Genomic DNA, 14,272 nt, shown 5'->3' on the forward strand with positions numbered 1-14,272 from the left:
TTTTTTTTGTCACTGGCCTACCCACAATACCCCATACTGTCAAAGTGGAATTCTGTTTTTCAAAATGTTTACAAATTAATAAAAAATGAAAAGCTGAAATGTCTTGAGTCAAAAAGTATTCAACCCATTTGTTATGGCAAGCCTAAATAAGTTCAGGAGTTAAAAGTTGCTTAACAAGTCACATAATAAGTTGCAATAATAGTGTTTAACATGACTTTTGAATGACAATTATCTGTAAGGTCCCTCAGTCGAGCAGTGAATTTCAAACAAAGATTCAATCACAAAGACCAGAGAGATCTTTTCCAATGCCTCGCAAAGAAGGGCACCTATTGGTAGATGGGTTAAAAAATAAAAAATAAAATAAAGCAGACATTGAATATCCATTTGAGCAGGGTGAAGTTATTAATTACACTTTGGATGGTGCATTAATACACCCAGTCACTATAAAGATACAGGCATCCTTCCTAACTCAGTTACCGGAGAGGAAGGAAACTGCTCAGGGATTTCACCATGAGGCCAATGGTGATTTTAAAACAGTTACAGAGTTTAATGGCTGATAAGAGAAAACTGAGGATAGATCAACAACATTGTAGTGACTCCACAATACTAAACTAATTGACAGACTGAAAAGAAGGAAGCCTGTACAGGATACAAATATTCCAAAACATGCATCCTGTTTGCAACAAGGCACTAAAGTAATACTGCAAAGAAGGTGGCAAAGCAATTCACTTTTTGTCCTGAATACAATGTGTTATATTTAGGGCAAATCCAATATAACACATTACTGAGTACCACTCGCCATATTTTCAAGCATAGTGGTGGCTGCATGTTATGGGTATGCTTCTAATCATTAAGGACTGGGGAGTTTTTCAGGATAAAAAAGAAATGGATTGGAGATAAGTACAGGCAAAATCCTAGAGGAAAACCTGGTCCAGTTTGCTTTCCACCAGACACTGGGAGAATAATTCACTTTACAGCAGGACAATAACCTAAAACACAAGGCCAAATCTGCACTGGAGTTGCTTACCAAGAAGACTGTGAATGTTCCTGAGTGGCCCAGTTACAGTTTTGACTTAAATCTACTTGAAAATCTGAAAATGGTAGTCTAGTAATGATCAACAACCAATTTGACAGCGCTAGAGAAAATAATAATGGGCAAATGTTGCACAATCCAGGTGTGCAAAGCTCTTAGAGACTTACCCAGAAAGAATCACAGCTGTAATCGCTGCCAAAGGTGATTCTACAAAGTATTGACTCAGGGGTGTGAGATATCTATATTTCATTTTAAATACATTTGCAAACATTTCTACATTTCTTGTGTGTAGATGGGTGAGAACAAATATCTATTTAATCCATGTTGTATTCAGGCTGTAATACAACAAAACGAGGAATAAGGGGTATGATACTTTCTGAAGCCACTGTAAAATGTATGTATGCATAATTAAGTTGCTTTGGATAATAGCGTCTGCTAAATGGCATATTATTATTATTATTATTATTATTATTATTATTATTCTACCTCTCCCCCTCTTCTCACCACTCCTTACTTTCTCCTCTTTTGTCTCTTACATCCCATTTTCTTGCTCCTCTCCTCTCCTTTCCTAGAAAGCCTATGTGTGCTTGCTGGGTACAGATCTGATATGTGAAGACAGCCCTGACTGGGACAGCTTTTACACCACTGGAACACTGTTTCAGCAGACACACCCTTACACGCAGATAAAGTGCCTTCGGAAAGTTTTCAGACCCCTTTACTTTTTCCACATTTTGTTACGTTACAGCCTTATTCTAAAATGGACTAAATTGTTTTTTCCCCCACTCATCAATCTACACACAATACCCCATAATGACAAAGCAAAAACAGGTTTATAGAAATAATACGGAAATATCACATTTACATAAGTATTCAGACCCTTTACTCAGTACTTTGTTGAAGCACCTTTGGCAGCGATTACAGCCTCAAGTCTTCTTGGGTATGACGCTACAAGCTTGGCACACTTTTATTTGGGGAGTTTCTCCCATTCTTCTCTGCAGATCCTCTCAAGCTCTGTCAGGTTGGATGGGGAGCGTCCCTGCACAGCTATTTTCAGGTCTCTCCAGGGTTGTTAGATCGGGTTCAAGTCCGGGCTCTGGCTGGGCCACTCAAGGACATTCAGAGACTTGTCCCGAAGCCACTCCTGCGTTGTCTTGGCTGTGTGCTTAGGGTCATTATCCTGTTGGAAGGTGAACCTTCGCCCCAGTCTGAGCTCCTGAGCGCTCTGGAGCAGGTTTTCATCAAGGATCTCTCTGTACTTTGCTCCATTCATCATTTTTTGGTATCCTTCCCCAGATCTGTGCCTCGACAAAATCCTGTCTCTGAGCTCTACGGACATTTCCTTCGACCTCATGGCTTGGTTTTTGCTCTGACATGCACTGTCACTGTGTGACCTTATATAGACAGGTGTGTGCCTTTCCAAATCACGTCCAATCAATTGAATTTACCACAGGTGGACTCCAATGAAGTTGTATAAACATCTCAAGGATGATCAATGGAAACAGGATGCACCTGATCTCAATTTTGAGTCTCATAGCAAAGGGTCTGAATACTTATGTAAAGAAGGTATTTCTGTTTTTAATTTTTAATACATTTGCAAACATTTCTAAAACCCTGTTTTCGCTTTTTAATTAGGGGGTATTTTTGTAGATTGCTGAGGATTATAATTTTTTTAATCCATTTTAGAATAAGGCTGTAACGTAACAAAATGTGGAAAAAGTCATGGGGTCTGAATACTTTCCGAAGGCACTGTATGTGTGTGTTTGAGAATGTGAGTCATGTTTATGAGTGCCTCTATGTGCATATATATATATATATACAGTACCAGTCAAAAGTTTGTACACACCTACTCATTCAAGGGTTTTTCTTATTTTTTAAACTATTTTCTACATTGTAGAATAATAGTAAAGAAATCAAAACTATGAAATAATACATATGGAATCATGTAGTAACCTAAAAAGTGTTACACAAATCTAAATATATTTTATATTTCAGATTCTTCAAAGTTGCCACCCTTTGCCTTGATGACAGCTTTGCACACTCTTGGCATTCTCTCAACCAGCTTCATGAGGTAGTCACTTGGAATGCATTTCAATTAACAGGTGCGCCTTGTTAAAAGTTAATTTGTGGAATTTCTTTCCTTTGAGCCAATCAGTTGAGTTGTGAGAAGGTAGGGGTGATATACAGAAGATAGCCCTATTTGGTAAAATACCAAGTCCATATTATGGCAAGAACAGCTCAAATAAGCAAAGAGAAACGACAGTCCATCATTACTTTAAGACATCAAGGTCAGTCAATCCGGAACATTTCAATGGGGAGAACATTTCAGTGGGGAGAACAAGTATTTGATACACTGCCGATTTTGCAGGTTTTCCTACTTACAGTGGGGAAAAAAAGTATTTAGTCAGCCACCAATTGTGCAAGTTCTCCCACTTAAAAAGATGAGAGGCCTGTAATTTTCATCATAGGTACACGTCAACTATGACAGACAAATTGAGAAAAAAAATTCAGAAAATCACATTGTAGGATTTTTAATGAATTTATTTGCAAATTATGGTGGAAAATAAGTATTTGGTCACCTACAAACAAGCAAGATTTCTGGCTCTCACAGACCTGTTACTTCTTCTTTAAGAGGCTCCTCTGTCCTCCACTCGTTACCTGTATTAATGGCACCTGTTTGAACTTGTTATCAGTATAAAAGACACCCGTCCACAACCTCAAACAGTCACACTCCAAACTCCACTATAGCCAAGACCAAAGAGCTGTCAAAGGACACCAGAAACAAAATTGTAGACCTGCACCAGGCTGGGAAGACTGAATCTGCAATAGGTAAGCAGCTTGGTTTGAAGAAATCAACTGTGGGAGCAATTATTAGGAAATGGAAGACATACAAGACCACTGATAATCTCCCTCGATCTGGGGCTCCACGCAAGATCTCACCCCGTGGGGTCAAAATGATCACAAGAACGGTGAGCAAAAATCCCAGAACCACACGGGGGGACCTAGTGAATGACCTGCAGAGAGCTGGGACCAAAGTAACAAAGCCTACCATCAGTAACACACTACGCCGCCAGGGACTCAAATCCTGCAGTGCCAGACGTGTCCCCCTGCTTAAGCCAGTACATGTCCAGGCCCGTCTGAAGTTTGCTAGAGTGCATTTGGATGATCCAGAAGAGGATTGGGAGAATGTCATATGGTCAGATGAAACCAAAATATAACTTTTTGGTAAAAACTCAACTCGTCATGTTTGGAGGACAAAGAATGCTGAGTTGCATCCAAAGAACACCATACCTACTGTGAAGCATGGGGGTGGAAACATCATGCTTTGGGGCTGTTTTTCTGCAAAGGGACCAGGACGACTGATCCGTGTAAAGGAAAGAATGAATGGGGCCATGTATCGTGAGATTTTGAGTGAAAACCTCCTTCCATCAGCAAGGGCATTGAAGATGAAACGTGGCTGGGTCTTTCAGCATGACAATGATCCCAAACACACCGCCCGGGCAACGAAGGAGTGGCTTCGTAAGAAGCATTTCAAGGTCCTGGAGTGGCCTAGCCAGTCTCCAGATCTCAACCCCATAGAAAGTTTTTGGAGGGAGTTGAAAGTCTGTGTTGCCCAGCGACAGCCCCAAAACATCACTGCTCTAGAGGAGATCTGCATGGAGGAATGGGCCAAAATACCAGCAACAGTGTGTGAAAACCTTGTGAAGACTTACAGAAAACGTTTGACCTGTGTCATTGCCAACAAAGGGTATATAACAAAGTATTGAGAAACTTTTGTTATTGACCAAATACTTATTTTCCACCATAATTTGCAAATAAATTCATAAAAAATCCTACAATGTGATTTTCTGGATTTTTTGTTCTCATTTTGTCTGTCATAGTTGACGTGTACCTATGATGAAAATTACAGGCCTCTCTCATCTTTTTAATGGGAGAACTTGCACAATTGGTGGCTGACTAAATACTTTTTTCCCCCACTGTACAAAGCATGTAGAGGTCTGTCATTTTTATCATATGTACACTTAAACTGTGAGAGACGGAATCTAAAACAAAAATCCAGAAAATCACATTGTATGATTTTTAAGTAATTAATTTGCATTTTATTGCATGACATAAGTATTTGATACATGAGAAAAGCAGAAATTAATATTTGGTACAGAAAACCTTTGTTTGCAATTACAGAGATCATACGTTTCCTGTAGGTCTTGACCAGGTTTGCACACACTGCAGCAGGGATTTTGTCCCACTCCTCCATACAGACCTTCTCCAGATCCTTCAGGTTTCGGGGCTGTCGCTGGGCAATACGGATTTCAGCTCCCTCCAAAGATTTTCTATTGGGTTCAGGTCTGGAGACTGGCTAGGCCACTCCAGGACCTTGAGATGCTTCTTACGGAGCCACTCCTTAGTTGCCCTGGCTGTGTGTTTCGGGTCGTTATCATGCTGGAAGACCCAGCCACGACCCATCTTCAATGCTCTTACTGAGGGAAGGAGGTTGTTGGCCAAGATCTCGCGATACATGGCCCCATCCATCCTCCCCTCAATACGGTGCAGTTGTCCTGTCCCCTTTGCAGAAAAGCATCCCCAAAGAATGATGTTTCCACCTCCATGCTTCACGGTTGGGATGGTGTTCTTGGGGTTGTACTCATCCTTCTTCTTCCTCCAAACACGACGAGTGGAGTTTAGACCAAAAAGCTCTATTTTTGTCTCATCAGACCACATGACCTTCTCCCATTCCTCCTCTGGATCATCCAGATGGTCATTGGCAAACTTCAGACAGGCCTGGACATGCGCTGGCTTGAGCAGGGGGACCTTGCGTGCGCTGCAGGATTTTAATCCATGACGGCATAGTGTGTTACTAATGGTTTTCTTTGAGACTGTGGTCCCAGCTCTCTTCAGGTCATTGACCAGGTCCTGCCGTGTAGTTCTGGGCTGATCCCTCACCTTCCTCATGATCATTGATGCCCCACGAGGTGAGATCTTGCATGGAGCCCCAGACCGAGGGTGATTGACCGTCATCTTGAACTTCTTCCATTTTCTAATAATTGCGCCAACCGTTGTTGCCTTCTCACCAAGCTGCTTGCCTATTGTCCTGTAGCCCATCCCAGCCTTGTGCAGGTCTACAATTGTATCCCTGATGTCCTTACACAGCTCTCTGGTCTTGGCCATTGTGGAGAGGTTGGAGTCTGTTTGATTGAGTGTGTGGACAGGTGTCTTTTATACAGGTAACGAGTTCAAACAGGTGCAGTTAATACAGGTAACGAGTGGAGAACAGGAGGGCTTCTTAAAGAAAAACTAACAGGTCTGTGAGAGCCGGAATTCTTACTGGTTGGTAGGTGATCAAATACTTATGTCATGCAATAAAATGCAAATTAATTACTTAAAAATCATACAATGTGATTTTCTGGATTTTAGTTTTAGATTCCGTCTCTCACAGTTGAAGTGTACCTATGATAAAAATTACAGACCTCTACATGCTTTGTAAGTAGGAAAACCTGCAAAATCGGCAGTGTATCAAATACTTGTTCTCCCCACTGTATATATATATTAGTGCATTTATTATTCATCTACTCGTGCTAGGAGAAAGGCTGTATGGTTCCAGATTGATGCGAGAGTCATAGGTTTAAATAGTGGAGTCAAAGTAAAAGGATACAAGTAGTAATCATACAACAGACTAAAAGTGGAGTACAACTCGGAGACACCTCGGATACAGAGTCCTTTTCCTAAATTCCACTCCTCTAAAATGCCTCCCGGTTTTAAAGTGTTTCACCGCTGTCTTGTTTAGACAATCCAAAACAGACCTGGAACATCACACACACACATTTGTAAGATGTGCTTCCCACTCTCCACGTCTCACTCGCTCTCTCTCTACCTCTCCATCGCCCTATTTCTCATTCCCTCTCTTCATCTCTCGCCCTCTTTCTTCCTGAACTCTCACGGCGTCTCTCCCCTGAGCAAGTTGTTAAGTGCAGTCTAAAAAAAAATCCACAAAAAGCCCATTTGCAGAAGGCTAAGACACTCTGCCCTCACACACACACACACAGTTTGTTTTATTATCCTTGTGGGGACCAAACAATTGATTCCCTTTCAAAATCCTATTTTCCCTAACCCGAAACCTAACCCTTAACCTAACTTCTAACCGTAATTGTAACCCTAACCCTAAAATAGCCTTTTTCCTTGTGTGGACCTGCAAATGTTCCTTGTTTTTCTATCCTTGTGAGTGTTTCTGGTCCTCACATGATAGTAAAACCAATAAAACACACACACGCACCCCTCTAGGCTAGCAGGGCAGAGTGGCAGAGAGAGGTGAAGCCAGGATAAATGATACAATGACATCCAGGCCCAACGTATCAGTAGAGGAGTGCAAAAGAGAGGGAGGAGAGGAGAGAAAAGGAAGAGGGGGGCAAGCGGTGGCGGCTCTGAATACAGGAATTATTCTTCATCGTCTCACACTGTCGCTGCGGATTACTCTCACGCTCTCGGCTGGCTGCAGAGAGGGAGACAGAGAGGAAGAGAAAAAGAGAAAGAGAGAGAGATGAAGAGAAAGAGAGGAAGAGAGAGAGGGAGCGACCCGCCAGTGAATGGAGGAGACCTGGGGGCAGGAATAATGACATTGCTCTTCTTTCACACTCCCTTCTTTTTCCTCGGCACCATACTCTTCAGCCTCAGCTCATGTCACTTTCCCTTTTCTTTCCCAGGGTTCCCTTATTTTTTCTCTCTTTTATTTTCGCAGCTCAGCTGAATGTCTTTCAGTGGTTCAGAGTGCACTCAGTGGCTCAGTCTCTAGTGAAGCAGGTTAGAACAGAACCCTGGGTTTCTCTGTCTCTAGTGAAGCAGGTTAGAACAGGACCCTGGGTTTCTCTGTCTCTAGTGAAGCAGGTTAGAACAGGACCCTGGGTTTCTCTGTCTCTAGTGAAGCAGGTTAGAACAGGACCCTGGGTTTCTCTGTCTCTAGTGAAGCAGGTTAGAACAGGACCCTGGGTTTCTCTGTCTCTAGTGAAGCAGGTTAGAACAGGACCCTGGGTTTCTCTGTCTCTAGTGAAGCAGGTTATAACAGGACCATGGGGGCAGGTGACAAAATGATCAACTAATATTTTTCAGTCAAATATACAAATGGTGTGTGAGGAGGACGGAGGAGTGTGTGTGCATGCATGTGTGACTGGGTGTGTGTGTGTCCCCGCTGGTTAAGCCAAAAAGTATGTTCTCAATGGTCTAAAGCTACGTCCCCAAGTGCAAAAGTGAGAAGTGCCTTGTGGTGTACGTGTGTGTGTGTGTATATAATCCTGCATGTGTGTGTGCGCATATGTATGTAAACTGTAACCAAGAGGGAGTAATGATTGATTGGGAAAGTGGGACCTCCTACCCCACCATGATAATGCGGTGGTCTGTGTGTGTGTGTGTGTGTGTGTGTGGTGGTCTGCTGTGGTGTGTTTTGTTGGTCTTGCGATGGATATCTGTGTGTTAAAACACGCCTTGGTAGAAAGGAACCAAGTCAGTCACATAATCGACCTGGTAGTTTCTGTGAATGGCTACAAGAGGCTGTCCAAGTCAAACAGGAGATAGGAGCGTCATTACCAGACCTACAGTAAGGAACAACAAAGGTTTTCACAGAGCTAACCAGAGGGTTGGAGTCTAGAGTCTAGCATCCACACGCCTTAACAGGCCCAATTCATCAGATATTATGAAACTGACTTTATGAAATGATTCACATATACTGGCCCCAAGAGGGATATTCACCTTCACATGCAATGACTGCTCTTTCTAGATATTCAGGCAGTAAAGAATATTACTGTAAGATCAGATTGAAAAGCAGAACACTAAAGTAAGAGGTGTGTGTGTGTAGCAAGAATCTGTATACATGGAAAGGCCCTCTGCCCTTCTAAGTGGGACCCATAGACCTAACTCCCATAGTCTGTACTTTCATAGGTCCCCTGACAGGTCCCCAAACACACTGAACATACCACTCTCTTTGGCAGGGAGGAAATCCTCACTCCACACCAACAGATTACATCAACTGCTTGCTTTCTTCCAAACCACACACACACACACACACACACACGGTACTGTACATATATACAAAAACACAGTGCTACATGTGGTGGCAGAGGCAATGTTTTCTGTACCACAATAACATTGGACGAGAGGTGGCGCTCCTCCAAAACCTACACACAAGGCGGTGGAATCAACCGGCCAAATCCATGCTCCAACAGTACATGGCAGTAGACCTAATTAAGTCAATCATAAACCTATGTGGACCGCCATCTGACAATTTAATAAATAATTACAGCATAAGTCCCTGCTATACACAGGGCCTGGTGGCGAGTGACATACTTCCTGGGTTTGGAGAGTCACACACACTTTTATGAACACAATGCACATGCACGCTGAGGGTACAAAACATCAGGAACACCTTCCTAATATTGAGATGCACCCCCTTTTGCCCTCAGAACAGCCTCAATTCGTCGGCGCATGGACTCTACACGGTGTTGAAAGCGTTCCACAGGGATGCTGCCCCATGTTGACTCCAATGCTTCCCACAGTTGTGTCAAGTTGGCTGGATGTCCTTTGGGTGGTGAACCATTCTTGATGCACACGGGAAACTGTTGAGCGTGAAAAACCCAGCAGCGTTGCAGTTCTTGACACATTCAAAAAAACGGTGTGCCTGGCACCTATTACCATACCCCGTTCAAAGGCACATACATTTTTTGTCTTGCCCATTCACCCTCGGAATCCTTCTTCAACCTGTCTCCTCCCCTTCATCTACACTGATTCAAGTGGATTTAACAAGTTACATTTTTCTCCCCAATTTCGTGATATCTAATTGGTAGTTACAGTCTTGTCCCATCGCTGCAACTCCCGTACGGACTTGGGAGAAAAGCGAAGGTCGAGAGCCGTGCGTCCTCCAAAACACGGCCCTGCCAAGCTGCACGGCTTCTTGACACACTGCTTGCTTAACCCGGAAGCCAGCCGCACCAATGTGTCGGAGGAAACACTGTACAACTTGCGACCGAAGTCAACGTACATGCGCCCGGCCCGCCACAGGAGTCGCTAGAGCGCGATGGGAAAAGGACATCCCGGCTGGCCAAACCCTCCCCTAACCCGGACAACGCTGGGCCAATTGTGCGGCGCCTCAATTGTGCGTCGACTCATGGGTCTTCCGGTCGCAGCCGGCTGCGACACAGCCATGGATCGAACCCGGGTCTGTAGTGACGCCTCAGCACTGCGATGCAGTGCCTTAGACCGCTGCGCCACTCGGGAGGCAACAAGTGACATTATTAAGGGATCATAGACCGACCAGGTGAATCCAGGTGAAAGCTATGTCATGGAAAGAGCAGGTGTTCCTAATGTTTTGTACACTCAGTGTATACGCACGCACACATAAACATGCTCGTGCGCTCACACACACGCACAGTTTGTATCCATTCTTTTTGGATGCTGATGAGGCTATACCGTAAATATTAGTGTTAACATGTGACGACTGGTTGACAGAAGTAGTTGCATGTCTGACATGTAGCAGACACCAGTTCCCTTACAATGGCTCTATTAACATAGGTCAGGGCTCGATCCTAAACATGGCCTCGATAAACACTGGCCTGACACTGGCTGAGGACAAAGGCTGGACTGGATTCCATTATACTGGGGTTGGGCTGAGAGTAGACTAGGGCTGGAATATACTAAACCGGGCTAAAACAGGGATCCTCCACATGGCTTCAATGGAATTAATGTTGGATTGGCACCATTAAGGAAAATCACATCTGCAACATTATGTTAATAGGGCAAATCTAATTCCTGGAAGAGTATGTTTAGGAGTCAGTGCAGGGGCTACCTGTCCCACCCCCTCCTTAAATCCCTCTCTCCATCTATCCATCTCTCTATCCGTGTCACCTGCCCCTGGCTGTGGCGACAGTAGGTCTCTGGCTGTGCCTAAGAACTCAATCTGTGTGACTGCAGGCTTTGTTCTGAGCGTGAGCCTGAGTGTGTGTGTTTGTGTGGTTGTGTGTTGAGGGGGAAATGTCAAAGAGGGTGATTTGTTACATCATCCAGCATTCCAATACGGCGTCCCTCTGTGTGTGTGTGTGTGTGTGTGTGTGTGTGTGTGTGTGTGAAAGCCGGACAGAGAGAGAATGTGTGTATGAGTGAATCCTTCAGGTCTATGCCAATGGGGCTTACAGTATGTCTAAGGATAGGGGAAAGGGGAACTGGGCCCTGCACGTGGAGACACTCTCTAAGCTATACACCATCTGCCCCTGCCCATCAAAGGCCTCTCTCTATGAACCTAACACACACACACTTTCACTACATTACAGTCAGCCATCAACCATAGGTCCATATTAGATTAGCCTCCATTACGTCCCAGTTATTCCCTGCTTGAAGCCACTGTCACACAATGACACAGGCTGCATCCCAAATGGCACCCTATTCCATATAGTAGGGCCCATAGGCCTCTGGTCAAAAGTAGTGCACTACCATAGGGAATAGGGTGTCATTTGGGACACATTCACAGTCAGACAGAATGGATGTGCATGTCTCAGACTCGGCTCCAGTTGACCCCCTCCTTCCCCTCCAAACAATATTTAGCCCATTCCTCTATGTCTCCCTCCCTCAAGAAAGGGTTACGTCCATGATTATACCAGGGTCCAAGGCGGAGGAAAACAGGGGGAGATTGGATGTAATGCAATCAGTAATGAATTTTGCATTGCATTAGAGGGGGCTGTAGCCGTAGCGATGGACGGACAAGCGCAGACTACAAGTGTCCGGGAGTCGGCCCCTAATCTAATGACGAGCAGAGTCACAGAGACAGGATCAATTATAGAGGGACGGAGAGAGAGAGAGAGAGAGCGGGTGAGAGAGGAGGGGGAGAGAGAGAGTCCCAAAAGTGTCCATTCCATGTGACTGCCATTGCTGCTGCAGGGGCCCCTGTAAATGAATAGGTTCAAACAAGATTATGTCGTAATAGACGGGCAACAAGAGAGAGAGAAAGAAAGGGATGAGAGGAGAGAGAGAAGGGTGAGAGAGAGGGGGATGAGAGGAGGGGTGGGAGGGTAGTCGATGCTAAACACATTAGGGCCTTGTGACCCTTTGCCGCTCCCAGCTCCCAGTCTCCTCTCCCTAAGAGAAACCCCTCCACTCCCCCCATAAAAATCAAAGGATCTCTTGTTCACTTAAGGAGAGGAAGAGCGCTGCCGCTGCCTAAATGAGTTAAACATTTGGATTGTCTGAATGGCTGACACACACACACGCAGGCCCATACACGCGTGAACACCCACACACTTTTCAAAACTAGCTACTGTCTTTGAAACGGTTGAAAGATACGGTTGAATGATAGTAAATGAAAGTTCACACAAAGTTAAGTAAATGAAGTTGACCACTATCACATTTCACAGTTTGAGAGAATGAATGGTCAGTAAATTGGTGGAAAGATTGAAACCATGAAATGATTAATGAAGACAAATGATTTATGAGTCTGTGTTTGTGTGTGCGCACGCACAAGCATGTATGTGTGCATATGAGCATGTATGTGTGAGATAATGTGTGTGTGTGTGTGTGTGTGCGCGCATCTGTGTATGGGTTAGTGTGTGTGTGTTTGTGACTGACCGGTAGCAGAGCCCACTATGTCTCTGGATGGTGACTCTGACATGGCGTCTGCCAGCCTCTCTCTCAGCCCCTCCTCGGTGGACTCCACAGAGCTCATGTGACGCAGGCCAAAGCTCTCTGGCCAGCTGCCACACACCTCCAGCAGGGTCACACTGCGGTCAAAAGTCCCTGAAACACAAACACCACCATTTATAGACGGTCAATACAACACAACCACACACACAGTCAGTAGAACCCGAAACATGGTCAGTTAAGGTATACAAAGTATAAATTAGATATATGATCTGTTAAAGTGCACACTGATCAGTTTAACCATACACACTGTCAAAATACAAGCAAGAACCTTCTAATAGTCAATATAACGGCACGCTGGCTACTGTATATATATGCACAATCAGTCCATACACCACACGGTCATTCCAAATGCACAACCCTAACAACCACACAATAAATCTGTATAACCACACAGATGGTCAAGTGGAGTCCTGACCTCAAACAACACCTAGTGTGCTGTTTTCTTCAAATCTCTACCCCAGAAATGGAAAGCCCTGTCACCAGGCAGCCTCAGTGTCTGTCTCCTCCATCTATCTCTGGGTCCCAGCCAGACAAACACTAAAACAACTGATTCAAACAATTACTGTCCCCCCCATTTAGCCAATTCCCACAGTCCCCCTGTACTTCAGGATGTGATGAACACTGAATTAAGTCAAGAGATTTAGTAGCTGGGACAAAGGCTGCAGACACCACTGACTATGGCCCTGGTTAAAGAGATACTTAGGGATTTTTGCAATGAGGCCCAGTCATTGATTGTCTCGTAAAACTACCTCTAACTTCCTTCATACTTGACACACAGACATACACATGGTTCATCTGACTCTGGGGAGCCCCATTGCCAAAATCCCAAAGTATCCCTTTAACTTCAACAAATAGAAAAATAGGCCTTGTTGTTTGTTTAGTCCAAGGTGGGTGTCTTGTTGGAAAACACAGTGTCCGTGCAGAAAGGCACTCTCTCTTCAGTCGGGTATTAAGAGCCACAGAGTAGATATGGAATGCACAAACACAGGCATGAACACACACACAAGATGTGTATGTTTCTTTAGGCTAGCCTGGTGCTTTTTAGGATACCACAGGGTATACACTGTATCAGTAGAAAACACAGCTAGCAGGGAGAGGATGCTATGGAGGGATGACATCAAACAAGGGAAGAGGAGAGGTCCTTTTTTCTGGAAAGTTAAGAAGAGCCACTGGACTGATAAGCAGAACAGAAAGACAGAAAGAGAGAGAGAGACAGAGAGACAGGGAGACAGAGAGACAGAGAGAGAGACAGAGAAACAGACAGAGAGACAGAGGGAGATAGAGACAGAGATAGAGGGAGGGAGAGATAGAGGGAGAGAGACATAGAGAAACAGAGACATAGAGAGACAGAGGGAGATAGAGACAGAGAGAGAGACAGAGAGAGAGACAGAGAGAGAGACAGAGACATAGAGAGACAGAGGGAGACAGAGACAGAGAGAGAAAGAGACATAGTGAAACAGAGGGAGATAGAGACAGAAACAGAGAGAGAGAGAGAGAGAGAGAGAGAGAGAGAGAGAGAGAGAGAGACGGATGTAGAGAAAGACAATGACTGACAGAAAAGGAGGCATGACAGAG

The 14,272-nt window shown here is 44.4% G+C and overlaps 1 protein-coding gene across 4 annotated transcripts in view; it reads right to left on the minus strand.

Annotated features, from left to right (window-relative positions):
- LOC311102275 (BCAS3 microtubule associated cell migration factor-like) overlaps positions 1-14,272 on the minus strand; it is a 246,679-nt gene that overhangs the window by 10,069 nt on the left and 222,338 nt on the right. For all 4 annotated transcript variants that reach the window (XM_084143565.1, XM_084143563.1, XM_084143562.1 and 1 more), the window contains one exon: positions 12,623-12,790. In XM_084143565.1, the coding sequence (XP_083999691.1) occupies positions 12,623-12,790 (168 nt within the window). The remainder of the gene's footprint in view (positions 1-12,622; positions 12,791-14,272) is intronic.

The sequence above is a fragment of the Coregonus lavaretus genome, assembly GCF_964263955.1.
Source record: "Coregonus lavaretus genome assembly, chromosome: 26".
Lineage (NCBI taxonomy): Eukaryota > Metazoa > Chordata > Actinopteri > Salmoniformes > Salmonidae > Coregonus > Coregonus lavaretus.